Source organism: Notamacropus eugenii, chromosome 5 (genome assembly GCF_028372415.1).
Source record: "Notamacropus eugenii isolate mMacEug1 chromosome 5, mMacEug1.pri_v2, whole genome shotgun sequence".
Lineage (NCBI taxonomy): Eukaryota > Metazoa > Chordata > Mammalia > Diprotodontia > Macropodidae > Notamacropus > Notamacropus eugenii.
The window spans coordinates 33,156,610-33,182,109 of record NC_092876.1 but is presented as its reverse complement, the minus strand read 5'-3'; the positions used below and the strand labels follow the sequence as shown (position 1 = coordinate 33,182,109).

Sequence of the window (25,500 nt, the reverse complement as noted above, 5' to 3'; positions counted from 1 at the left end):
GCGGTGAACGGCGCGCCTTCCATTCATCTCCACCAGGCCAGGAGGAGCAGGGGTGGCCCCTTGGGGCTGGTCCCCGCCCCGAAGGGAGGGGCAGGCAGCACCCAACAACTACCTCGACTTTGGAGGATCCCACGGTCCCCTTCGGCCGGCCCCCCCCCCACTCCCCTGCCGCCCGGGCCCATCAGGAGGCCTCAGTTTCCCATTTTGTGCGATCACACTCACACACACCCACACCCACACACACGAAGCTGGAGATGACCTCCACGGGCACTTTCTTTCTCTGGTTCGCGGTTCCCACGGCACAGGGTGGGTCCAGATTTCCCGGGGTGGGGGGAGCCTCTCTGTGGAGAACACGAGTTCCCCAGAGGTGCAGACAAACAGGGGACCCCACCCACATATTTGGGGTTCCACGGCGGGCGTACGTCCCACCCCGCAGCTCCGTTGCCGATAGGTGACCACAGTCAAGAGGGTCCCGAGCGGAGCAGCCGTGGGCTCTCAGTTTCCCCATCAGTAAGACGGGGAATCGGGACACGTGACTGGCCTGGCAGCTCCTACGTGGGCGTTGGTCCCGCCCTCAACGCTGTGGAGGGTGGAGCTTCGCTCTGGACCTTCCCAGGACCCGTAGCTGCGCCTGCGCAGTGGGGCCCAGGTGTCTGACGGTTCGCCATCGCCATGGAGCCCGATGGGACTTACGAGCCCGGTTTTGTGGGAATCCGCTTCTGCCAGGAGTGGTGAGCTCGGGAGCTGGGGGTGGAGGCGGGGCGGGCACTAGGGTTGTCTCAGTGTAGACGGGGCACCACAGGCCAGGGTGTGGGATGATCTCTGACCTCCTACCCCCAGTAACAACATGCTCTACCCCAAGGAGGACAAGGAGAACCGCATCCTTCTCTACGCGGTGAGACCCCAGCCCACAGCCCCCCCACGGGCCTGGCCCTCCCCACATGTGCACTTTGACCCCTCCATAGCCATCCCGCCATCCCCTCCGGCCCCCCAGACCCACGTCCTGATCTTGAGTCCTTCCTACTCCCCCGCCCCTCCCCCGCCCCCGGAGGACAGTCAGGGCGGCCCCGGCCCCTTCCCCCCTCCCCCCCCAGGTCACTCAGGACGGCCCCTCCCCCTCCCCCCCAGGGCGGCCCCTCCCCCCCCCACACTCAGGGCGGGCCCCCCCTCCCCGCAGTGTCGCAACTGTGACTACCAGCAGGAGGCCGACAACAGCTGCATCTACGTGAACAAGATCACGCACGAGGTGGAGTAAGTGCGAGGGCTGGGCGTGGGGGAGGGGGTCGCTTCCCGCCGGCCTCAGTTTCCCCAGATCCACCTTTGTCCTTCCCCCGCACAGCGAGTTGACCCAGATCATCGCGGACGTGTCGCAGGACCCGACCCTCCCCAGGACGGAGGACCACCCTTGCCAGAAGTGAGTACCCCCCTTCACGAGGTGGGAGGGGAGGGGCGATCCAGGCCTCCCCCGAACCCCCACCTGCCCTCCCTTCTGCAGGTGTGGTCACAAGGAGGCCGTGTTCTTCCAGTCCCACAGCGCCAGGGCCGAGGTAAGGGGGGACCCCTCCGCAGTCTCAGGGGGGCTGAGGGAAAGGGCTCCGGAGGGGCCTCCGCTGACCGTCCGCCTTGCCCCCCCAGGACGCCATGAGGCTCTACTACGTGTGCACCGCCCCCCACTGCGGCCACCGCTGGACAGAGTGACCCGAGCCCTGGCGCAGCAGTTTCGTAATAAAGCATTTTATTTTTGGCTCTTCGGCCTCCAGGCGGCTCTTTGGGATGGGAAAGGGAAGAGGGGGCCGCCCTCAGGTGTAGGGGCCGCCCAGGGGCGAGGGCCGGCTGGGGTGCAGGGCCCGGTGCTGCAGGTAGTCGTCGGTGCGGGCGCTGGTGTAGCCACAGTCCTCGCACACGTGCAGCTTCTCCCGGCGCTCGCGGTAGCCGTAGCGCGGGGGCTGCCCGTGGATCTTGCCCAGGTGGGACTCGAGGGAGCAGCGCTGGGTGAAGGCTTTGCCGCAGGCGGGGCAGCGGAATGGCCGGATTCCTGGGGGCGGTGGAGGGGCTGTCAGAGGCGAGGACGAGGATGCCCTCGCCCCCCCTGGGCTAACCTGCCGCCTCTCTGCCTGCTCTCTGCCCCCCTCACCAGTGTGAGTCCTCATGTGGCGCTTGAGGTCGAAGGCATCGTGGAAACCTTTGGTGCAGCAGCTGCAAACGTGGCGCCGGGCAGGGTTGTGGCATTTGAGGTGGCGTGTTAGCATGCGCTGAAGTGGGAAGACCTTAGGGCACAGGGGGCAGCTCAGTCCCCCAGGTCCCTGACCCGCTGCAGGACCCAGCTCAGCCTGGGCAGAGAAGGTAGACACTGCTCAGCTGGGGTGCTGGTGCCACTGCCTCCCCCGCACCCCACACACAAATGTTGGAGTTGCCCAGTGAACTGGGGGCTCTCACCCGTGCTGGGAACTTCCCACTGTTGGGTGGCAGGCAGGATGGGGTGCTTGTGGAGCTTTCTCTGCCTAGGTACCCCCCTTTGGTGCCTCCTTGATCAGCCAGCCCTTTGTCCAGGTTGCAATCTGAAAGAGAATCTTGTCCCAAGCCCTATTGTAGCCCAGCTATTGGGAGTTGCTGACATGTGCCCTGTCCCCCAACACTCCTGACATTGGGAGAGGACCGAGGGTGTTCACCATGCCACACTCTCCTTTAGGGCATCTCTTCTAAGCAGTGGAGAGAGCCCTGGGCCTGCAGCTCTGCGTCCCTCTGCCTCAGTTGCCTTAACAGCAAAATGGGGGTCATAACAGCACCTACCTTTAGGGTAGTCTCAAGAATCAAATGAGATACTTGTAGTGCACTTAGTACACAGTAGGTGCTTAAGAAGTGCTTGTTCCCCCTTTCCATAACTCAGCACCCCTAGTGTACTTCCCTGGATCATTTTCCTTAGCACCTCTGGCTCTAGGTGTGCCAGGAATCCAGCTCCTGCCTGCAGGTGTGGGGGATGGCCAGGGCAGCTGTTACCTGGGATATAGGCGTCTCCTCGGTGCTGGTCAGCGATGTGGCCCCAATCTCGGGGCTGGGGCCGGCAGCTCCTCACCAGAAAGGATCGAGGCATATCCTGTGAGAGGAGGGGAACAGTAGGGAGCTATTGTTGTCAGTGCCCAAGCTGAGTGACCTAGAGGCTGGTGGCTATGTCCTCTCCTGTGACCCTCCTGCTCTGCCCACCTGCTTCTAGGAGAGGGTGGATGGGACCCAGACCTCCTCATCCTCTCCATGCAAATCTGGGATGGGCCTCAGCCAACAGAGTGCCCTGCTTGGCCTCCAGTTACCTCAGCCCCCTCCCTCCAATACCAACAGCATATTTGCCATTTCTCTGGGCAAACAGAAGGATGGATGATAGACCCTGGGATGAAGGAAGCCAAAACGTTTCCCAGAGGCATCCACAGCAAAGCCTTGGCTCCATGTGGAGGAGTTAGGATGGGAGAGCTGACCCCACTGAAGGATCTCACTGCCCACTCCCTAAATTGGCAATGGCTCAGGGTGGGGCGGGAAGGGGGGTTGGGGGGATCTGTTTGCCAGTCAAATCAGCCCCCGAACAGTGTCCAACGGCCCCTGAGGAAGCTGTCTCTGAAGAGAGGTTATTCAAATCACTGCAGCTGTCTCCAAGTAGGGTGAAGGTGAGGGGGGTGGGGGGGTGGAGTGCGCTCTGCATTTTTAGCCTAGGTGAGGCCTGGGATTGAGTTTTGGAGAAAACCCGTCTAGACTGCTAAAGTCACTTGGGAGTCATCTCCTAGTTACTGAGAACCATGTGTAAGGTTCCAAGACCTCCCTCAGTCTCCCAGGGAGTCACACCCATAAGGTGAGCACCTTTCTCAAAAGCAATCTGGAAAGAGAAAGAACAATGCCTTTCTAGAGTTCCCTGGATGACCCCAAGTCCTTTGGACTCAAGTGAAGTTTGGGCCACAGTTAAGAGTTGGAAGGGACCACCAGAGGTCATCCAGTCCAAGCCCTTCACTCTACAGGTGGGGAAACTGAGGCTCAGGCAGGCTAATGACTCCCAGGGTCACACAGGAACCTAGATTTCCCTGCCCACATGCCATGCTCTTATCTCCTTAGCCATCCTGCCTCTTGAACATCAGATGTACAGGTTTATAGGCTATTGGGAGATAGGGCTAGAAAGCATTCACAAGGAAGGCCCAGCAAGCCACCATGGTGAAAGCCTCATTAACAGAAGTGTCTGAACTAGGCAGGGGAGAGATGGGCCTCCACTCAGTGTGGCCATGGCAAGGGTCTCCTGTCCAGGGCAGGGGGATGGTGGCCAACTGGAAGCTGGGGAAGGAGCCTCTGAACCACACCCGAGAAAGGATGAAGTGGGGAGACATGGGATGTAGAATATGGCCAGGCTCCCCTTGCCCCCAAGGGGCTGAACTGGAAACGATGGACAGTTGGGAAGTTGCAGTGGCAGATTCAGGGACTTCCTAACCATGTGAGCCGCCCCACGCTGGATGCAGGAGTGACCTCCCTACCCCTGGAGTAATCGTCAAGGAAAAACTGGCTGACCCTTTGGAACCATCCTGGATAAGATTCAGGGGCTGGGGCTGGGGGAAAGAGGAGAAGCTGGACTAACAGACCATCTCTCAGCTGTTTTCTAAGTCTGAGATTCTATGGAGTCACCAGATCGAAAAGGGCCCCCTGCTCAAAGCAGCTGTTCTAGGATGAGACTAGGGGGTTGGTGGGGATAAGGCACCAGGAGCCACTCACATCAAAGTTGTTTATTTTCCAAAAAATAGACATTTTCTTAAAAGCAGCAGAGAAGGAAGAGGTTGTCATGTCAGTGTTATGGCTTTTGACCCCCACAAGGGCTGGTGGTATTAAGAGGCTCAGGCCTTGCTCCCCTGGCCTGTCCTTATCTCCCTACCACCCGCCTTTCTTTGAACGGCCTGCACCAACAGCTCTGAGTAGTGTTCCAACAGGGCTCGGACCTCTGAGCTGGGCAAGGACCACAGCAGAGGAGATGGAAGGCCTGGGGCTGGCCTGGCTTTAGGGGAAGGGGAGAGAGTCCAGGCTGAGGCCGGAGCTGGGGAAGGGGCTGGAGATGAGGGTGGGGAGTGGGGGTGGGCCACCTCCTCCCCACCCAGCCAGGCCACAGCCTCCAGCTGTCCCCGTATCCACCGGAAGGTAGAGGACAGTTCTGCTTGGACTTGCTGCTGCTCCCCTCTCACTTGGGGGCTGGAAATCACCTGAGAGGAGGAAAAGGAGGGGTTAGGGTTATCAGGCAGCCAACCCTCTTCTGGCTCAGGGCACGGCAGCCAGGCTTGCCCAGGATCGGGATGGGGGTGGGGTCAGACAGCTATCGTCTGGGAAGCAGATGGAGGAGGAGGAGGAAGGCACAGGGAGAATCCCCAGACACTGAGCAGGAAGGACTTAAGTGGAGGCCAGGATCTCCACCCCCTTCCCTCAGCAGCACCAGGCCTTACCAGGTTGTAAAGGTCAAGGGCCTCCTGGAAGCTGAATCGAAGCTTTTCAGTGATACGTTCCACGTTGCTCATGCTGAGCTGGGGGACTAAGAGAGGATAAGCCCCATGAGCCACAGGAGGCTCCCCAAAGCCAGCGGGCCCAGGAGGTTAGGGGTACAGTGAATGCTGAACCCCTCCATGCTCAGAATGGATGTGAAGGCACAGGAGGGCTAGCGACAAGAGGGTCATGGTGTGTTTTGGATACCAAGAGTGATGGGGCGGAGGCCAATAATGACAGTGTGTAGGCCTGAAGGGGTAAAGATAATTATGAGGTGACAGTGCCAGGGCCTATGGAGCAACCCTATATGGGAATGCCTCTGCTCTGAGTGGGACAGAGAGAGTTCAGTCCTCTCCACCTGCCAGCTGGAAACCCTGGGCCTGGGCTGGGGGCTGGGGTTAGGGGAAAGGGGAGGGCCCCTCCTGAGTCCCTGAGGCAGTGACACTCACCAGGGAGAGGTTCCAAAAGGCAGGATTCAGAATAAATGACCCTGGGCCCCAGAGATTGTATGGTAGCTGGGTCCTCGGTGTGGGCCTGAGCTGGTGGCTCAGTCCCTGACAGTCTCTGGAAGAAGCCTGCCTCATAGAGGCCCATGTTCTTCATGTCAGGAGTGTCACGAGCCAGGAACACTGCTGGGGCAGTTTCCACAGAGGCCAGAGAGCCCTGGACCCAGCCTCTCTTTAGGCCTGTCTCAGGAGGCCCAGGGGCTGGGGCAGGGGGTGGGGATCGGGGAGTCATCAGGAGATGGTCACACACGTTGGGCAGGTCCAGCCTCAGGCTGGCTCGGGCTTCATGATTACCCCAGAGGGGCAGGCCCTGGCCCCTCTCCCTGCTGTTCAGTTCGCTGGTGCTGCTTGGCAAACCATCTTGCCCCACTGTTGAGAGTTCTCCCATTGACAGAGGCCTCTTCAAGCCATCCAGGGATTGGGGGGGCTCTGCCAGGGTAGGAGTAAAGTTTTCTCCCAGAGATACGCTTCGGGACATCTTTGCTCTGGAGCTCATGGCGGCCTCAACGTAGGAATGGATTGGGAGTTCTCGGCTGCCCCTGGCCAGGGCTGAGGACAGTGGAGGCGACTGCTTCAGTTTCCTTTCCCTCTCTTTCTCCAGGGGAAGACCCAGGAGAGCCTCAGGAGGTGGGCCTGGCACTATGTTAGTGATACCAGAGACTAGATGGAAAACAAATAAACATGTTACTCCTTCAGCCATCACTGGCCAAGGGAGGGGTGACTCTCTGGCCTAACCTCAACAGCTTCAGGCTCAATGGACCTCAAAGTCTGGGTCCTACAAGGGGGAGCCACTCAGCAGCTACAGGGGGCTCAGCACCCTTCTTGCCCTGGTTCAGAGGGTTCCCAGATGACTGATGCTGAGGAGGGACCTTGTCTAGAAAGTACTAGGCCTTAGGGTGCTGGGAGGGTGGGAAGAAAGAGACACAGGAAGGTCTTACCCAGTGGGAGCAGGGTCTTAGGAAAGGGCAGGAAAGAGGGCACAGTGGCCAAAGGGTCAGTCTTACTCAGTGGGCACCAGGATGCAGGTGGTAGGGTCTCCGTGCTCTCATCTGTTTTCTCACCAAGGAGTTCCTTCAAGCCCAAACCGTCACACAGTTACCCAAAAGAGGCAAGGAGCCACCCGGCCCGCCCCGCCTTGTGTCAAGTTCCTGTCAGGCCAGTAAGTCAGTCACACTCACATTAGAAACACCTGCAGTGCCACGGCTCCCATCAGCCCTCTGGGCCTTGGCCCCTTCCCCCCGAAGCGCCGAGGCCTCCAGTGGCTTCACTAACTGAAGGGGCAGTGTCGGTGGGAAGGTGTGTGCAAACCTGGAGGATAAACAGGTGCATCAAGTAGGATGAGCCTGGCAGGAACAGACTGGGAAGGGAGGGAGCTGTCATCTGATAAAGAAGGTATGGGCCCCACCCTGAGCCAGGCTCAGAGTGTTCGATGCAAGAGATGCCAGCTGAGGCCCTGAGGGCAGGGTGCTCTCCAGAAGAACACACAACCAGGCTTGGGAAAGGACTCTGTACACCTCCCCACCCATCTGGCCATCTGCCCCACATAAGCCCATGAGCTCAGGGCACCACAGGAAGTTGATGAGAGAAGGAAGCTCAAGGGATGAGTGCTTAGGCCCCCATACCACAGACACAAAGGGATGCTCTTCTCCCTTCTTGAGGGGATAGACTGGTGGAGAAGTACCCACGTGTCTGTCTCAGGAGCCATAGCACACAGTGCCACAGGCACTGGCGGGGGGGGGGGGGGGGGGGGGGCGGGTTTCATACACAGATGCAAAGGGGATTTCCACAGTCAAGGCTCTATTCTAAGAGAATGGAGGGGGTCACCAGCCAAGGGTTAGGGAAGGGGCGGAAGAATCACCATGGGATTGGACAGGCCTCAGTCCTGGGTCACATAGCAGTGGACTTCCAGAGGGAAAGGTCTGCAGGCCTGTGCTCCCAGGCAGCCCAAGGGCTGGACCAATGGGGAGCTGGGCTCATGGGAGGCTCACTCCCCAGTCAAGGCTAAGTCCTCTCCCTCCCGCTCTCTCCCCTACCTGGGATTTTTCTGGAAACGAGAAAGAAACTGGGCAGAAATGCTCAGGCGAGGGTTGAGGAAGAAGCTTTTCTCAGACTCTACCTCTTCAAGGGGCTCCACATCCTTCAGGGAACCATTAAACAGTTCTGGGGGGGCAAAAACACCATTTTCAACTTGAGCAACTGCCCAGTTCTGCAGGAAGGAGGATGGGGGGTGTTACCAGAGGAATCCCCAAGAAAGCAGCTAAATGAGTTCCCAGACAGAAAAGACTTGTCTGTACAGGTGGGGAACAGAAGAGGGGATCTCCAAGGAGCCCTGGGCACCCTGGGTTCCAAGCCCATGGGGTCAAACGCCACTGGAAACAGCTGTACACTGACTTAGGAAATCACAATTTTTATTTACTTTATTAAACTACACTGCTTGCAGCCCTGGGCCGGGTCATGGACACAATCACTAAGACTAAGGTGCTGTGCAATGGCTGGGCTGAACTGGCACAGGAAGTTTGTGCAGGGGCAGGATCCCTGTAGTAATACCACCTTCATGGGGCAAACAAGAGTCCAACAGTCCAAGCCAAGGCCCCACAAAGGGAAATGTCAGACAAAGGAGAGTGAGGACAGCACCTGGCAGAATCCAGAGAGAGTAAGGACAGTGACCCAGCTGAACCTGGGGCTCTACTTGGCAGTAACCCAGAGAGAGGTTTTTTGTTTTGCTTTGTTTCTTTGGGGAGACGCATGAAGCCTTGTTTCTAGAAGAATCCAACCAGGTCTCCAGTGTCAACAGCCCTCCCCCTTCTCCCACACGGACAGGCCCAGCATTCCTTGGTGTTCAAAGGCATTTCACTCCACTAGCTCTGGGGAATATGTCAGGAAGCAAGGAACAAACCAAGAAATATGCCCCAAGAACAAGACAAACAGAGATGGACGGTCAATCAATTGGCAAGCACTTACAAACTGTGCTGTGTGTAGCAGTCTAGAACATCTGGTCCCACTCACACTAGCCCACGACCCCAAGAGGGCCCAAGACAAGGAGGCCCACCCACAGAGAAGAGCCCGGTCCTTCAGGAGTGAGCAGGTCGGGACTGACCAGAAGCCTCACCTTCAGGATGGGAATCAGTGAGAGTTTCAAAATGGTGTCTAAGGAACTTCTCCTGCTCCGGTGTCTGTGGCAGAGAGCTACTGGGTGGTATGGGCCCCTCATGTCTGATGAACTCCACCCCTGGAGCGCTCTCTGTGTCCGAGGTCAGCACATCAGGAAGCCCAGAATGAGAAAGGAGAACCAGGCCTTGTAGAGCAAAGGAATGCCACTCAGCCCCATACCCCAGGTCAAAGAGGAAGGCACTCACCTGGGACTAGTGGGATCTCCTCAAATGAGCTCTTCCCTGTCTTGGCCTGGGGGGGTGAGGAGTGAATGGCTTTGAAGCTACCTTCTAAGTCAACAGTCTCAACTTCCTTTTCGGCCTCGGACTCCAGTGAATCCCCACCTGCAGGAAATAGGTGGAGGTGAGGTTGGGGGGGCATTGCTCTCACTGGGGATGCCCCGTCACCCCAAGGCCAGGTAGATAAACTCTGGAAGCAGTTAGAATAGCCCAGACACAGAGGCAGAAGGGAAAGGACAGAAAGCACTCACTCACAGGACACTCGCCAGGCTGGGAAGGCAAAGGAAGCTAATGCCAAGTTATGAGCAGAGAGACAGACTTGACTCCAGTCTTTGACTGGAGGAGGCTAAAGGAGGCCTTTAGATTTCCTCTTCCACTTTACATCTGTACACTCCATTGGGGAAGGGGCACAAAGGCCAGTGAAGAGCCCCAGGAGCCCCTTCCTGCCCACAGAGGGGTCTGTCTGCCTCGTGCCTACCTTCAGGCTGGTGCTCCAGATCCCCAGGCAGAACTGAGTTGACTTGAAGATAATCATTGGCCCACTGACAGGGGGAGATGTCTGTTTCTTTCAGATGGTACTCACTTGAAAGCAGGGAGAAAACCCAAGGGAGAGGCAATCACTGAGGACTCCCCAACTGACCTTTCTTGCTCCTTGGGACAATCCAAGGTGCCCCAGACAGAAGACTACCTCAAGCTAAAGGGCCTCCCCTGATATAAGCATAAGCCCCCAATGACAGAGTTGGTTCATCTGGGCCTCTGGGACTTAGCTGGAATTTTCTCACAGTTCACTGTGTAATCTCCCAAAGGGGCCGTCTTCCTCCTGGCTCCTAGGGACACCTCCTTGGACTGGCCACAAGAAGCCAGAAGAGGATGCTGCACAAGGGGATGGAAATGCTGGGGTTTCAGTCCTATATCTGCCATTTACACTGGCTGACTGTGGGACCACCAAGGAATCACCGCCCTTCTCCAATTCTTCATTTGAAATGGTGATAATAACCTCTGCATTACCTAACTCCCAGGGTTGCTTGGTGAACTCTTAAATGCAGGGGTAGGGGTGGGGGTGATGCTAGTTAAACTGGCTCTCCCTAACCCTCAGAGAAAGAAACTGGCTCAGAGATCATACACAGCACATGTGGTGGGTACTCCTTGCCCATCACCCTCTACTCCGAGGCTCCCCGAGAAGATCTCGTCTAGCCCAGAAGCCCATGGGCCCAGCTGACAAAGACCCAGCCCTCCCCCCACCCATCCCCAAAGGATCCCCCAGCAGAAGCAGTAGTTACTGCCAGAAGAAAAGGCATACCTGTTGTCCGGGATGGCCTCTGGCTCCAAGGTGTAAATGATTATGTCGCTCGCCTTGGGAGATTCCGGATCCAATTGGAGGAAGTCAGGACACGGAGAACCACTCTCCATCTGGCTTTGGCCCTCTTGGCACTCTGTCTGAAGGAGGACAGAAGCTCATGACCTGAGAACAGGACCAGCCAGGCCTGAGCTCCATCAGACCAGTTGGTGAGAAGAGAACAGGCTAATCTAGCGTGGTCCACCACTGGCCCTCGGGCACCAAAGCCTGTGTCTGAGCCTGCCTAGGAAACCTGGAGTTGGGTTACTGACCTCAGTGAGCAGCTGGGCCAGACTGTGGGGCTCCACCTTCTCCAGGCCAGAGTCATCCAACATATCAGGGTTCACGGGGCTGAAATAGTAATTCAGGTCCCGGGCATCCAGAATGGTTTTGATGGGCTCTCTGTCAGCCCGCTCAGCCCAGCGGCCGTGAGGCTGGTAGCTCCGCTTAGCATGGAATGTGGCCCCATCCACGTCATCATCCCCCAGCTACAGAGACAAAGTAACAACTAGCTGTGCTGCTGCCTGCCAACTGTTCAGCCACCCATTTTCCAGAAGAATGCTCAAGGGCCTCTATCTAGGGGAAGGGCAAAAGCCAGGGGTAGGGAACTGGGGACCCTGAGGCCACATGTGGCCTTCTAGGTCCTCACATGCAGCCTTCTGATCGAGCCCAAGTTTTACAAAATAAATCCTTTTATGAAGAGGATTTGTTCTGTTAAGTTTGGATTCTGTCAAAGAGACATGTGGCCTTGGGGACACAGGTTCCCCACCCTTGATATAGTTAACCCTGGCTGGCCAGGCCTCCTCCTCAGTCCTGCTGACCAGAGGCTGGGTGCCGCCAGAGCATCTGTGTCTCTCTAACTTTGCAACAGACACCTAGGAAATACCAACTCCATTCAGGGTCTCATGTTGGGTTCTGGTACCATAGCTACCCACGAAGATGAAAGCTTTACCCTTTAAGGAGACTTAGCTCCCCCTGGACCAAGTACTTGGTCCACGGTCCTGAGAGAGGGTACAGGAAGCAGCTCCAATAACTGGAACCCTGGAACTTGTGCTGAGCAGAGGGGCAACAAGCCCCAAATCAGGATATAGCCACCAAGGAAGGGAGGGCCTTGGGAGTATGGCAAAGCCCTCACTTGGTAACACCATCCCTCCCAAGCCAAACACCCACTTACCAACCGCTTTGCCCAGAGAGGAAGCTTGCCATTGGTCAGCAGGCATCGGGGATCTAAAAAGCCAAAGGCTGTCAAGGTCAAGAGGAATACCCTATTCCAATGTCTCTATCCCTGGGATCTGAGGAAAGGAGTTAAATAGAAGGGGCTCACTGTCCTCAACAGGTACTCAGGCCTGACCCCAATTACCTAAGGAGCAAAATGGAACCCCAACCTGAGCACAAGAGCTTGGGGGTGTCCCACCCCCAGAGGACAAGGGATAAAATAACTTCCCCCAAATGCCCAAAAATGAGGTGGAGCTGCTTCTGGCAGAGGTGGGGCAGAGGCGGGAAATATTATAGACTGGAAGCCCACCAAGTGCCATTCCAACACTGGAATTCTGTGGTGCTATTCAAACCTTTCCAGTGCAGGGAGTAGGCCACATCGGCAGCTTCTAACTAAGCTAGAAGGGAAACCTCCAAGCACTAAGGTTAGGGCGCCAGGCTAGAGAGCCTGAGCTGTGACCTCATCATTGCTCAAGGATACTAGGCTCTGGCCTGGAGGCTCACATCCCCCTTTTACAGATGAGGAGCCCAAGGCACAGGGAGGGGTAGCCCAAGGGAGTGAGCGCCAGAGGCCAGGCGGGACCTGCCTGTCTCCAAGCTGTCCTTGGTGGGGGTCTGCAGCAGCTGCTCTTGTTCACACTCGTCTTCCAGCTCATCCTCAGTCTGCTCTCCAGGGCTCAGGGAGCACGTCCCACTGGGTATAGACACATACGTCTCCCGCCTGAACTCAAACGGCAGAGGAGGGGACAGCTCTAGACCTTCCCTGAGGCCGCCCCCTCCCCGACCCCCCCTTCCTCTCCAGGGTCAGGCCAGCTCAGAAGCCTGGCTGCCCCTGACCTGGAACAGGACACGACCCTGGCCCAGAAAGCCATCTGAGTTCCCTTTCCCTGCCATGGCCTCTGGCTGAAAGGTAGAAAGGACCAGGAAAGGCTAGATCTGCCCAAGGTACTGCTTATCTTACAGCTATGGTCTCACAAGCTGCAGGGTCCCACCCTGCTTCCCAGTGGATGAAGAAGGAGCCATGAGCCCCTTTCTACCCTGGATCACAGCTTCTGGGGTCACTGTGAGCCTCTTGGGAGGTAACCGAAGTGCTCAGCACCACTGCACAAATGGAGGCTCTCACCCTCGTGAGACAGGGAGTCAGAGCTTGAGCCGCCTACCTCAGCTGGCTGGTCCACTTTGTCTCTTTTATTTTCCTCTGCTGCTCAATGTGATCGATTTCCATCAAGTGCTGTTTCATGCAGTTGGTGATCTCTGGGCCCAGTTGCCAGATAAATATACAACTGGAGGAAGGGGAAAGACCAGGCAAGAAGTGAGCAGACTGGCAAGGGAGGAGAGAAGAAGAGAAGGAAGAAAAGGACTGAATTGGACTGAATACTCCCTATGTGCAAAGAGGGCTATTCTAAGCACTCAGTATACAAACAGAAAGCTAGAAAGAGTCCTTGCTCCCCAAGAGCTCATTTTAAAGGAGGGAAGGGTGACAGCATCTAGGAGAGTTCAGCTCTGAGTGGGATGGGAATATCTCATGGTCCTCAGACAAAGGAGAAAGAGGTGGGGTGGGGAGAACAGTGAAGGATATTTAAAGACCAGTGGAAAGAGCTGTGGACAAGAGAGGACCAGGTTCAAATCCCCCTTCTGACACTGTGTGACCATCGAAACCCTCTCACACCTCAGCTGCCTCATCTGAAGGAGGACAGAGGTCCCCATGAGATCACAGAGGCCTCTGTGAAGCTCGACAGATGACCTGAGAGCCAGCTATGTGTCCCCCTAGTTGCCCTTCCAGGCTCCGCGTAGTAGCCTATTTGCTAAGTATGTCGTCCAAGGCACGGACAAAAATTTTTAATATGACAGGAGGGCCAGCTTTGGATGCACCACTCAAGGCCTCCTCCCTCCAGGCTGACAGCAGCCACTCAGGACTACTCTTTGGGTTCAGTCATTCAGCCAAGTCAGATCCAGCTAACTAACCTGTCCCCTAACCCCCATCTGGGACCTCATTCCCCAAGACAGCACAAGAGACTTTGCCAGAATCCAGGAGTACAAAGTCAATAGTGTGCCTTCCATCTAACAAGCTAATGCCCTGCCAAAAGACGACACAATATTAGACTGGCGTAAGCTGCTGCCTCTTGGGGATCACTGCTTTCCTTTCTAAATGCTTACAAATCATCTCTTTAATAACATGTTGAAAAACGTGACCAGAAACCAAAGTCAAATTCATTCAAAACCAAATTCAATCTTATCCTCCCTCCTATCCTTTGATTTTTTAGGTTTTTTTTTTTTGGTTGTTTCCGGTTGAGGAATCTAAACTTTAATTCCCTGAAAATATTCTAAGGATGTTCAGCCTCATGTCAGAGACCATGATACTGAGAGATCTGACAAACAAAACCTCATTCTGTTTCCTCCCATGAGCACCCTTAGGGCAGCCATGTGGTGCCACAGTGCGTAAAGAACTGGGCCTGGAGTCAGGAAGACTGACATCCAGAGTCACAGCCTTCCAGCTTCAGACAATTAGTAGCTGTGTGACCCTGGGCAAGTCACTTTACCCTTTTTGCCTCAGTTTTCCCATCTGTAAAATGAGCTGGAGAAGGAAATGGCAAACCTCTCAGTATCTCTGCCCCAAATAAAACCCCAAATAGGGTCATGAAGAGTCAGACACAACTGAAAAACAACTGAACAAAAGAGGTAGATCCCTGGCATATCCGTACCATGCACAGTAAAAACTAGACATCCCTGCAAAAGCCACTGGCCAAAGTGCCTGAGCTTGAAAGCAAGGGTACACAAGGGCAACCCCAAGAATAGCTGCCCAAGTGCTAGCACAACCCACCTGCAGAACACACAACTCCACTTTGGACACATTCCCCAGGCTCAGGCTGCTCTGCTCACAGTTACTGGACCCAGGAGCCTTTGCTATGGTGCACAGAGCTGTCCCGGTTCTGTGTCCACTGTCCACCTGGGCCCACAGCACCTGAGAGTTTTTACAGCTATATCCACACTGGCCAATCAATCAGTCAACAGTCACGAGGTTCCAATGAAACCGTGGACATTGAAATCATTTTAAAAGAACTATAAAATGTTCTTTTCCTTTCTCTATTGCCTCTTCAACTTGCATTCTCCCTCCGCACAACCCCAATGGTGCAGAAATGTGTCCTATCCCATGATTATTTCCTTACCTGTCTCCAGATACAGTGATTAGGTGGCGACAGTCATAAGTAAACTTCATGCCTGTGACAATTTCTGTAACCAAATCAGAGAAGAGTCTCTCTCAACCACCTCTATGGGAAAGCAGCCAAAGAAGTGTGAATCCTGAGAAGAGGCCCTGCCTGGGACCTGGAACCTGGGACCAGACAAGAAGTGGGTGGACCTACCTGAATGTCCAAACATCTTGGCAATGCACTCTCCAGAATAGAAGTCAATCACCGAGATGCTCTTATCAGAGCAACTGGTGGCTAGGAAGGTACCTGAAGGGTCTACGTGCACCTGCCCAAGGGGAAAGGGGGAAATACCATCATCGACCTGGCTCCAAATTCTGTCCTTCCTTGGCCTGGGAAGCACCTCCCCTGGGGCCTACAACCCCTTCACCTGGAGATGGTCAGCCTGCCTATCTAATCCCTTACTCCCTTAGCCTCCTGGGGTCCTTCTGCACAGTTCCCGGAGGCAGCTCCTGTGAACCTTTCTTCTCTAGAGGGAGGGGAGATTGCCCCTCCAACCCCTCGACCTCTTCTAAAGTCACCTGGCCCATGTCAGGGCCTCAGAGAAAATCTCCAGAGGGCCAATACATGACTCAGGAGAAAGCCACTTCTTAAACATGCAAACATTCTTTTTAATTATGAACATTTCAGTATACAAAGAATAAAGAATGAAGATTATATTTAAAATCATGAGCTTTGGTTCCAGGCAGTTTGGGTTTTCGGACACATCTCTCCAATTTGAGGCATATAGCATTATGGGTAGAAAACTAGCCTGGGAGCCAGGAAACCCTGGGATCAAGACCTGCTTCTACCCTGTATGCTTAGGCATCTGCCCAGATCACATCACCTCCCAATGTCGTAGACAACTCTACAAGACTACCAGCTGCAAGTCGGTGCTGGCCTGCTATCTCTGGATTAAACTGAACTTGGTCTTCACCAAAGTGCCCCATTTCTGGCCCCTTCTGAACCTTTGGGCTTTTTTACTATATTCTTCATGATTTATTAACGCTGTTTTCTGGTCTCTCCCTCCCACCTGGGGCCCATCTTCACCACTCAGAACCCTCAGTAAATCAATGCCCAGCCTGGAGAGGTCTCGACAGACACATTGCCTGGCACCCCTGTCCCCCACTCCCAGCCTGTCCTCTCACCTTCAGCAAGGAGCCATCATCCCCCTGAGAGCCTTTGTAGCACTTCTTCTGTTTGCCATTGACTGTGTTGTAGACTCTGAGAAGAATATCAGGCACCCTCAGGGTCTCAGAAGCCCACCTGACCCCAGCCCAGGTGGCCAGCTCCCTCCACTCACCCTGAGCTCTGCCCCTTCCAGAGACTCAGAGGGCTAACCAGGCCCTTACTGGGCCCCAACCAATGAGGACCAAGGGAAGGGCCCAAGGCTTCAGCTCTGGAGAAGCTAGGAACTGAGATCAAGCTAAGGGCAAAGCCAGCTCACCTCACATTCCTGTCCTGACAAGCCACAGCAACATACTTCTGGGTAATATCGATGTCCATGTCATAAAGCGTGGTCTTCTCTGCCACATGATGGGTACGTACAAAATGAAGGCCGTCAGAAACCTAGGGCCGCAAATGGTCTTCAGAGGCCAGGAAAACCCACCTCCCACCCCCTACCTTTGGCCAACATCTTTTCAAAAAAAGAACAGAGGAATTGACCAAGACCAAGTGTCACTCTGTCCCTAAGGGTGAAGATAGCCTGCCCATAGAGTGCTTCATAATCCCCTACCTTCACTCCCACCACCCACCCAACTCCAGTCCCCAGGGCTAGTCATCCCTGGGAGGAATAGCTGGCCCCCTGACCTTTTGGGCACTTCGGAAGTAGATGCTTTTGTCAGCTCCACAGCTGATCATCTGGATGTCTCCGTTGCCTACAGGAGGGGAGAGAGGTTGGGTCCCTGACCACAGTTTGGCCCACCCTGACTTGAGGAGGGCCTCACTTTCTGTAGTTACCACTTTGGAGGGACTCTGGAAACTCCCAGCCCTCCCATGGATTCGGTTGCCTTTAGCACTCACTGGGACTCCTCACACCCTCTCATCTGTAAATCTGTCATTTGCCCCAAATCCCACCTCACTGGGACCCCACCTGTACCTAATAACTCCAACCACCTTCAAATGTGACCCCTGACTCCTGGCCCATGACCCTAAATATCTCCAAGCCTCACTGTGAACCTCTCCCATGCAGCTCCAACTGCCTTCAGTCCTTGTTACTTCCCTAGCCCTCCAAACAACCACTAAATCCTAAATGTGACCCCACCTGCTCTCAGAACCTCCAAACCTCCTCATTATGATCCTTCTCCAACCCCACTTCCAGGTCTTGCTAATTCCATTTTCTCCCATGTTCCTCAAACACACTCCATCCTGTAACCCTCCCCACATCCCCAGTGCCCACTTCCAGACCTGCTAACTCCTCCCACCAAAGTAACAACCTTCAAATCTCACTGGGTCTCTCCCACTCAGCCATCTCTAGTTCTGACTATGGCTCCCCCACTCCATGACCTCCCCAGTCCCCCAAGACTCAAAATTTTAAGATTGCATTCACTTTCAAAGAAAATCTTCTCTTTTGGTCTATTATATATACTGAAAGTTTAAAAATAAAAATTGCAAGAGTCCAGGTATTGAAAGATATACGTATGTATATATATTTTTTTGATAGATATATTTCAGTATAATTGGTTTCCCTGTAATCCTCTGTAATCCAAAGTATCTGAGTTTATGAGTTAAAAACATGATTCTTAGAAGGGATCCATCCATGAGCCTGACTGATGTAGGTGTCCAAGACACACAAAAAGGGTTAAGAAGCCCTTGCTCTGTAAGAATCTCCTCCCCAACAAGTACTTACCCAGTATCCACTTGAGACCCTCCAATAATGCAAAAACCCCTGGCACAGGCAGCCGAACCTCACCTTTAATCAGCTCTGTTAGAATACTCTTCCATATACTAGCTACACGACTTCTCTCAACACCAATTTGTTCCTTGGGATCAGGCTGAATTAAGTACATTTCTTCTTCTGAATTGCATGACCCCCTCCAAGGCTCTCCTCTTCACCAAGATAAAACATTCTCTGTCCCTTTCTCTGGTTACACAGGCAGGGGCAAGGTTTCCAGTTCTCCCCCATCTGGTTGCTTTCCACTGATATCACTTCAGCTTTTTCAGTATTCCAAGACAGGATGTCTAGAAGACTGCGAATATATTATGGCCTGGGCAGTAGATGGGACAGTGAGCCTATCACCTCCCTTGTTCTGGGCACAGGCTTCTCTTAATGCAGCTGCCGTGTCCTATGGGGTTTAGAGTCCCCTGAAATGCCCAGATTTTTTCCCCCCCATGAACTATGCTTCTCCATCCCAAGGTTCAGGGCCCAGAAGGCAGTTTCTTTTTCAGATCTAATGTTAGTTCAACTTCTCACCACTAAAGATCATCTTATTAAAGTCTGGCCATCACACAAGCCTGTCAAATTCTTCACACAGTAAGCACTTAATTAATAAATACTCTTGGATTGACTGGTAGATTTTAGACCCTGATTCGAACGTTAGCTGCCCCTCTAAGCTTTTTGTCATCTGCCAATCTAATCAGCATGTCTTCATCCAAGTCAAGGATAAGCATGGCAAATGGCAAAGGCCAAAGTCAGATTTCTGGGCACTCAACTAGAAACTTTCCTTCAATGTGCCATTACTTCTTGGGTCCAATGAGCTACATAGTTCTACATCACCTAATTATGCTACCAGAGCCCGAACCTCTCTTCCTCATCCACAGAGACTTCACGAGAGATGCTGAGAAAAACTTTGCTGCATTCTAGGCATGCTGGCTAATGCTTCCGTGTTGAGTAACTGTTCACAAAAGGAAGGAAGGCAGTCCAGTGTGATTTGGCTTTGGCAAAACCATGCTAGCTTTTAGTGATCCCTGCTTCTCATAAACCTCTTTCACCAAGAATCAAAGCCACACTCACTGGCTTACAGCCTAAAGATTCCACCTTCTTCTCTTTGTTGAACATTAGAAGATTTATCCATTCCTAGTCTTAAGAGAGCCTTCCTTATGCTCTGGAATTCTCTAAAGATGACCAAGTCTGAGCAATTATATCCACCACTGCCCTTCAGCATCCTAGGGTGATGTCATTGATCTGGACCTGGTGAACTGAATTCATGAGGGCAATGAGGTGTTCTTTTCTCACCTCCTTAAAACTTACATGGTTCTTCAACTCACTTTGGAGCTTGGCACTCTGTAATGTCATTCTTAGAAAACAGAAGTGGGTTGGCTCTGTTTTCCATTATTGTTTCCACTGTCCCATTCTCTCAGAGTCCTTCCTTCATATTCCTCTTGCCCCCAACACATCTTAAAATGACCTTTTTTGTCGTCCTTACCATTTGCCAGCCTTGGTATGCCTGACACAGTTTTTACAGGGTTAGACCACCCTTTTGTACTCATCCCCCATCATCTGCCTTTGCTTCTATCTTCCGTGTTAAAACAAAGCAAAAACCTAATTTGTCAAAGAGTGTTCCTAGAGAAAAGTTCAAATGTACCTCCCTCTCTTCACTGCAGAGGTAGGGGAGCAGGTGTATGGAATACTGTGCCCATTTTCATATATAGGTTAGTTTTACTGAACTTTTTTCCTCTTTCTTTTTGAAACATTGTTATGAAAGATTGCCAAGGGTCAGGAGCAAGATGTATTCAGAAATAAATGTAATGATGACAAAATGTTATGTGAAAACAAATGGCACCAATACAAATAAGGTACAATTGTTAAGTGAGTTCCTTGTGCATCCACATCAGTCATTAAACAGCTCCTACTTTTCCCCATCAGAATTATTTGCATGTCACTTTGTTCAATTTCCCCATCACTTCAACAACCAAGTTCCTCCATACTTGTATCCTGAGAATTCCATATGGTTAGATTTGGAACTGAAAGAGTCTTTTGAGGCTATCAGGTCTAAACCCCTTTGTTTACAAATAAAGAAAGCTGAGGTAGAGAGAGATGAAGTGATTTACCCAGGGTCCCACAGTTAGGATTTGAACCTAGATCCTCCTCAGTTTAAATCTAAAACTCCATCTACTCCACACAATCCGAGAGCTGGAAGGACACAGCCCACATGGCCTCTTAAAAATCACTAACGTTTACACAAAGGTCTTTAGTTCTTGAAAGTTTATAAAGGGCTTTACTCATATTTGAGCTCCACCACAACTACTGTGTCCATTATACAAAGGAGGAAACTGAGCCAAACAGAAGTGAAGCTACTTGCCCAGGATCACACAGCTCATAAGTATCTGAGGCAGGATTTACACTCAGCTCTTTCTGACTCCCAGTCCAGTGTTCTATCCACTGCTCCAAAACCTAGAATATGCACCGGACAATGCTTGGCTTTCCTCTCCCATATCACATATCTGAAGATAGAATGGCTCCTTCCTCCAACAGTTCCCAGTATTTTTACATCAGGGACCAGTTCCATCAATATTGGCTAGACTCACATCCAAAACAACAGTTCCTCTTGGTGCTTGTTCCATATTTTTGTGGGATGAATTATCATCAAGGAAAGTCAAGAATTCATCACCTGTTACTTTTTCGGGGGAATTACTTTATAGTTTGGGGGCAGGCGTTTGAGTGTTGGAAGATGTCAGGCATGCCCAGACAACACGTGTCAGTAACCTGTGGGAAGTATTTATCAGCTGCTAGAGAACATGTGCCAGTAGACCCCAGTTACACTGCCTCCTGCTTCCAGGTCAGGCCTCTCATCTCATTCCCAAATTCCTCATTTCTAACCTGCTTCTGGCCAGGTAGTCTGTAGTCAGTCCACTTCCCTTTGTCTCCCCTTCCCCACTCCCTCACCCAAATGATTTCCACTAAGCTTCTCCCTTCTGAATTCTTTCACACAGGTCTCTTTTCCAGTCCAATGTTACTTGTACAAATATATCAGAAGACAGTCTGGTATCACTGTGTGCAGAGAACATACTTGGTGATCACATTGGTCTGGATATTTGTTAGAGGTGTCCATTTAGTCAAGACAAATTATGTCCAAAAAGCTACGGTGCCTTTCTGTTCCATCTGGTCTGCCCATTTAATCTATCTGTTCCTGAATATGCTGTTAGCTGCGTTCTGGTCAGGGAACATCTGCTGGGCCACGTGCTTCCTGGTGTTACTCCCCTTGGACGTTTTGTATTTCTAGAGAGACTTCAAAGGCCACGAGACCGATTGTGGCTCCGTCTTCAGTACCGTCTCCTCCTTTCCCTACGATAGTGGCAGCTCTTTGCTATTTGGGTGGGCAGATGGGGCCACTTTTTTTCTTATTCTCCCTTTTGCATTTAAAGTCCTTGACCTAGTTCACAAAACTCTAGACAAAATAAATTTAACAAGACCTCATTAAGTGAGCTCCACCCTGGTCAAGCAGCTTTTAACATACTTTAAAACACTGTCCAAAATTCCAAAGCCTGTTCCCCAGTGCCATCTTCTTAAACCAACTGTTAACTAAACAAATATGCTTCTCCTTGAGAACTCCTTACAAACAGTAGGTGCTTAATAATTGATCACAGATTCAACTCCTAGTGTCAATTAACAGCTATGATGGAAACTCTGTCTATCTGCCCCCAAAGTCTCCCAGGCAGCAGCGTCTGGAAATATCCCAGGCCCTACGTGAACCACCGGCTGAATAAGGCTCTGGAGCTTCTCTGAAATACCGAGATCTGCCTTACGGATATCATGGCTTCTCAGCCAAGACCCCTTTGCACAGGCATCTGACTCTCTCTCTTTGATCATTATCCAACGTCCCCTGTCGCCCAGCCTTTCCTGGAAGTACAAGCGACTGTAGAGGGTCCAGCTTGGTCCACTCAGGGAAGGCTGTCATGGCACAACAGAGGCTAACTCCAGCCAGATGGTTCTCTGATCAGGTCACTGTGGGGTCTCTATAGGTCATCACTTGCTTTCTGTGCAAATGTCCACTTCAGAAAACATGCACTATTCTCCTCTAGGAAACATCTTTCTGTATCCTGGACATTAATAACAATAACAGCTAGCATTTCTACTACCTACTATGTGCCAGGCCTGGTGCTAAGCACTTCACAATTATTATCTCATCTGATCCCTCACAACAACTGTGGCAGGTAGGAACTACTAAAAGTCCCATGTTACAGTTGAGGAAACTGAGGTAAATGGGTTAATTGACTTAACCAGGATCACACAGCTACCTAGCGGTTTACTTCAGAACCTAGTGTGAAAAACATTGCCTTTAAAAATAATAGGAAATTGAATCTTGATGCCTGACTACCTCTAAGTCGACAAAGCTTATGCTTCCTCATCCATAAAGTGATGGGCCTGAACTCCGGTATCTCCAAGGTCACTCTCAGCTCTATGTTCACATTCCCGTGAACCCTATACCAATTATAAAACTGTAAACTTTCAGTGGGGCTTTCTCTGGGTCCTTCTTCCACTCTCTACTCTCTTGCACAACCTGGGATCCTCCAGGGCTTCTGAAGAGCATTCTCCATGGTTGGTTTGTCTCTGAAGGCCTTCCTCTGCGCTGGCCATCATCCACCCTAATAATTGTGGTTATTCCCCAGAGTTCTTTCTGAAGATCTCTTCTCTCTCATCTGTTCCGAGCAGTTCAATGATCACCTCAATGAGGATGATTACCAGGCTTCATTTCTCTCCTCATCCAGGCTGACTCTTCCTCTCCCTGACTCCTCATTGTCAATCACTTGTTGAATTTTTCCACAACCTCTCTCCCATTGGTCCCCCTCCCTCCACTCATTCACAGGACCCCAGGCCTAGTTCAGATCCTCATCACTTCTCTCCTGAATTACTGCCATAGCTTCCTCCTCATTTTCCCACTTCCAGCATCTCCCTTCTCCCATTCATCCTCCACACAACTGCCAAAATCATCTTCCTTACTCAATCTTCAGGGTCTTCCTAATGGGAAGAGGATAAAATGAAATTTCTCATACTGGCATTTTAATAGGAACTTAAAATAATAATTACTTTATGTAATAATAGCTTTGCTACTATTTCGAATCCTTCAAGACTTGCTTTTGGCCTGCTTTCCCAAAGCATCTGTCCCAGCCCCAGAGAGCTATCAGGTGCTCCCCCAACCTGGAATTCATTCCGTCTTGCATCTCCATACTTCGGCTCAGGCCGAGGATGCCAAGCACATTCCTGCTTCCCCATTTCCACCTTCCCTCAAGGTTTAACTCAGGACCCACTGCTACCTGAAGGCCTTGTGCCAGTTGGTAGTATTCTCTGCGTCCCCACATCTCCTGTTTTCTTATCTGTGTGTGCACAGGAATCTGCACCCTGGCCCCAGCCCCAAGGGGAGGCATCTCCCTGATGCAGGGACTGTCTGCTCTTGTCTTGGCATCCCCAGGACCTGCCAAGTACAGAGACGGGTCTGTGATGTCACTTTCCTTCAGAGTACACAGCAGCCCCTCCTGTGTACTTTATTTGGTCTTGCAGAGCACTTAAAACTCTGGGCCTGCAAAATTCTTGAGTGCAAGCCAGACCAACGTGGAACTGGGAAAGGTTGAACAAAACCAGTAAGAATACAGTGTGCCATGGTCACCGCCCTGTTTCTATTTGTGTTTGACCCCAGGAGGTGTCAGAGGCGTGCTCAGTGTTCCTGGTGAGTGGGCACGTGCCATCTGTGAGCTGAATTTCTGATTACCTCAAAAGGAGAGATGATTCCCCAGCCCTTGCACCTCCTCACAATGACTCCCTGAGGCGTCTTTAGTTATTGTGGTTCCTATATGTCTTCTCTGGACGTGTCATGAGATTGGTAACAGACCCTAATGCAAACACATGAGGCACTCGGCTGTCCTCATACAGAGTCTCAAGTAAAAATCCAAGCACGTTCTTCCCTCTATCGAGGACAGGTAACACTTCTCTAGCCCCAGAACCTGTTGCTGGGATTGTCTCTGAGATCTCCCCAGGGCCCCCAGACAACCTCCTAAGCTGACTGTGATCCCCATCTCTCCCTGTCACATGTGTGCTCCCCATCCCCAAATCTTGAGGGTCCCTGACCCCATCAGCCAACAAAGCTTCCATCCTGTCCATGTCACACTCCGAGAATGACCCACTCTCTCACACCACCAAGGTCTCTGACTTGTCCTCTCCCAGGCTCAGGTCTTTGCAGTCCTTGCTGTGAACAAGCCAACTCACCAGGAACCTCCCCATCTTTGCTGAATGACCACCACATGCCCACCACCCAGCAGCATTCCTCTCTGACTCCCCTCACCCTCATCAGCCACCTTCAGTCCCATCATCTCTGCCACCCAGAGGTCTCCCTGTGACCCCACCCCTCTCCTATTACCTTCAGGTCAGAATGAGACCAAGACTACAATGTAGAAGCAGATAAAGACTTAGTCTTTGAGGGCCCAGAGGAAAGAACTAAGAACAATGGGAGAAAGTAGCAAAGACACAAATATAGCTTTGATTCAGTAACCTAATTAGAGCTGCCCCTAGGTGGAGTGAGCTGCCTTGTGGACTGAGGGTGGAGGAGGGGGAGTCCCTTTGGAGTTCTTTCAGCAAAGGCCTATGGTTCTTTCTCTGTATGGGGTAAAAGGGGTGGGTTATTTGTCAAATATGGGGTGGAAGAGAGCTCCTGGGGTTCTCTCTAATGTGGAAGGTGTGTGAATGTGTGTGGCCTCACCTGCAAACTTGATGGCTGTGATGGAGGAAGAATGGTCATCCAGGGTTTGCTCCAGGTTATAGTTCTTCTCCACATTGAGCACGTGGATGAGTCGGTCTCGACTGGCTGAGGCCAGCAATGTCACCCCTGGCAAAAGAGCAGGCCCCAGATGCCCAGTAGGTCTTCCTACCTTCTCAGCCTTACCACACGCTAACTTGCTTGGGGAGCCTCGTCCTAGCTCACTGAGCACAACCCTGCTTTGGGCTCTTTCCCAGGGCTCTGTTAGTTCAGCCTTTCCAAAGCCCATGTTTCCTTACAATATTCAGGAATTTCTCTCAAGCTCCAAGTTGAGTTTTAAAAGTCTTGAGATAAATCCAGAGCTCTCTACATGCCTACACCAAAAATCTGAAGGAGGTGGATGGTGGGGTCACAGCATGGAAGAAGCAACCTGGTCCCTCCCTTGTTCATCTATTTCTCCACTTCCTTGGACACATTCTTGCCCACCTCCATGAAAAAGAAAACCTTACCAGTTTCAGGCTTGGAATATTCCAAACACAAAACTTCTGCATCATGGGCCTCCACCTTAATCAGCTCATCCATGAACCTGAGCTCATGAATCCTGCGAAACAAGACATGCCACTGCCAGTGGGCAGGAGAGCCTGGCCCTATATAGATGGCCCTACCTGGCCCACTGTCCATGTGTGCACACTCCCTGGTTTGCCATCAGCCCAAGGTTACAAGGCTAAAATCCAAGGATCATAGCGGGAAGAC

At 52.3% G+C, this 25,500-nt stretch overlaps 3 protein-coding genes across 8 annotated transcripts in view; 1 reads left to right on the top strand and 2 right to left on the bottom strand.

Annotated features, from left to right (window-relative positions):
* The first annotated feature begins 141 nt into the window (after positions 1 to 141).
* On the top strand, positions 142 to 1,747 carry POLR2I (RNA polymerase II subunit I). Of its 2 annotated transcripts, none has more exons than XM_072608412.1 (6): positions 142 to 731; positions 841 to 895; positions 1,178 to 1,251; positions 1,340 to 1,414; positions 1,496 to 1,547; positions 1,636 to 1,747. In XM_072608412.1, the coding sequence occupies exons 1-6, from the start codon at positions 673 to 675 to the stop codon at positions 1,696 to 1,698; spliced, it is 378 nt and encodes a 125-aa protein (XP_072464513.1). In that variant the 5' UTR covers positions 142 to 672; the 3' UTR covers positions 1,699 to 1,747. The 2 variants fall into 2 exon arrangements, with proteins under 2 accessions (XP_072464513.1, XP_072464514.1); XM_072608413.1 differs by having other exon boundaries at positions 585 to 731; positions 1,202 to 1,251.
* On the bottom strand, positions 1,721 to 4,818 carry OVOL3 (ovo like zinc finger 3). 3 transcript variants are annotated; one of them, XM_072608408.1, is made up of 5 exons: positions 4,738 to 4,818; positions 2,998 to 3,094; positions 2,437 to 2,570; positions 2,135 to 2,330; positions 1,721 to 2,053 (listed from the first exon to the last, which is right to left on the bottom strand). In XM_072608408.1, exons 1-5 carry the CDS (start codon positions 4,804 to 4,806, stop codon positions 1,800 to 1,802), a joined length of 750 nt encoding a protein of 249 aa, XP_072464509.1. In that variant the 5' UTR covers positions 4,807 to 4,818; the 3' UTR covers positions 1,721 to 1,799. The 3 variants fall into 3 exon arrangements, with proteins under 3 accessions (XP_072464509.1, XP_072464511.1, XP_072464510.1); XM_072608410.1 differs by having other exon boundaries at positions 1,721 to 2,035; XM_072608409.1 differs by having other exon boundaries at positions 2,437 to 2,558.
* Positions 4,734 to 25,500, bottom strand: part of WDR62 (WD repeat domain 62) — a 34,863-nt gene continuing 14,096 nt past the window's right edge. The window contains exons 12-32 of one of the 3 annotated variants that reach the window (XM_072608402.1): positions 25,257 to 25,348; positions 24,751 to 24,876; positions 16,931 to 16,998; positions 16,569 to 16,690; positions 16,270 to 16,345; positions 15,299 to 15,410; positions 15,104 to 15,167; positions 13,097 to 13,219; positions 12,524 to 12,657; positions 11,896 to 11,948; positions 10,994 to 11,209; positions 10,686 to 10,822; positions 9,864 to 9,967; positions 9,353 to 9,490; positions 9,106 to 9,237; positions 8,030 to 8,156; positions 7,175 to 7,304; positions 6,935 to 7,067; positions 5,940 to 6,656; positions 5,454 to 5,539; positions 4,734 to 5,216 (exon numbers count right to left, since the gene is read on the bottom strand). In XM_072608402.1, coding sequence (XP_072464503.1) covers positions 4,857 to 5,216; positions 5,454 to 5,539; positions 5,940 to 6,656; positions 6,935 to 7,067; positions 7,175 to 7,304; positions 8,030 to 8,156; positions 9,106 to 9,237; positions 9,353 to 9,490; positions 9,864 to 9,967; positions 10,686 to 10,822; positions 10,994 to 11,209; positions 11,896 to 11,948; positions 12,524 to 12,657; positions 13,097 to 13,219; positions 15,104 to 15,167; positions 15,299 to 15,410; positions 16,270 to 16,345; positions 16,569 to 16,690; positions 16,931 to 16,998; positions 24,751 to 24,876; positions 25,257 to 25,348 — 3,250 coding nt within the window. In that variant the 3' untranslated portion in view covers positions 4,734 to 4,856. The remainder of the gene's footprint in view (positions 5,217 to 5,453; positions 5,540 to 5,939; positions 6,657 to 6,934; positions 7,068 to 7,174; positions 7,305 to 8,029; positions 8,157 to 9,105; positions 9,238 to 9,352; positions 9,491 to 9,863; positions 9,968 to 10,685; positions 10,823 to 10,993; positions 11,210 to 11,895; positions 11,949 to 12,523; positions 12,658 to 13,096; positions 13,220 to 15,103; positions 15,168 to 15,298; positions 15,411 to 16,269; positions 16,346 to 16,568; positions 16,691 to 16,930; positions 16,999 to 24,750; positions 24,877 to 25,256; positions 25,349 to 25,500) is intronic. The other 2 variants (XM_072608403.1, XM_072608404.1) reach the window with 2 other exon arrangements.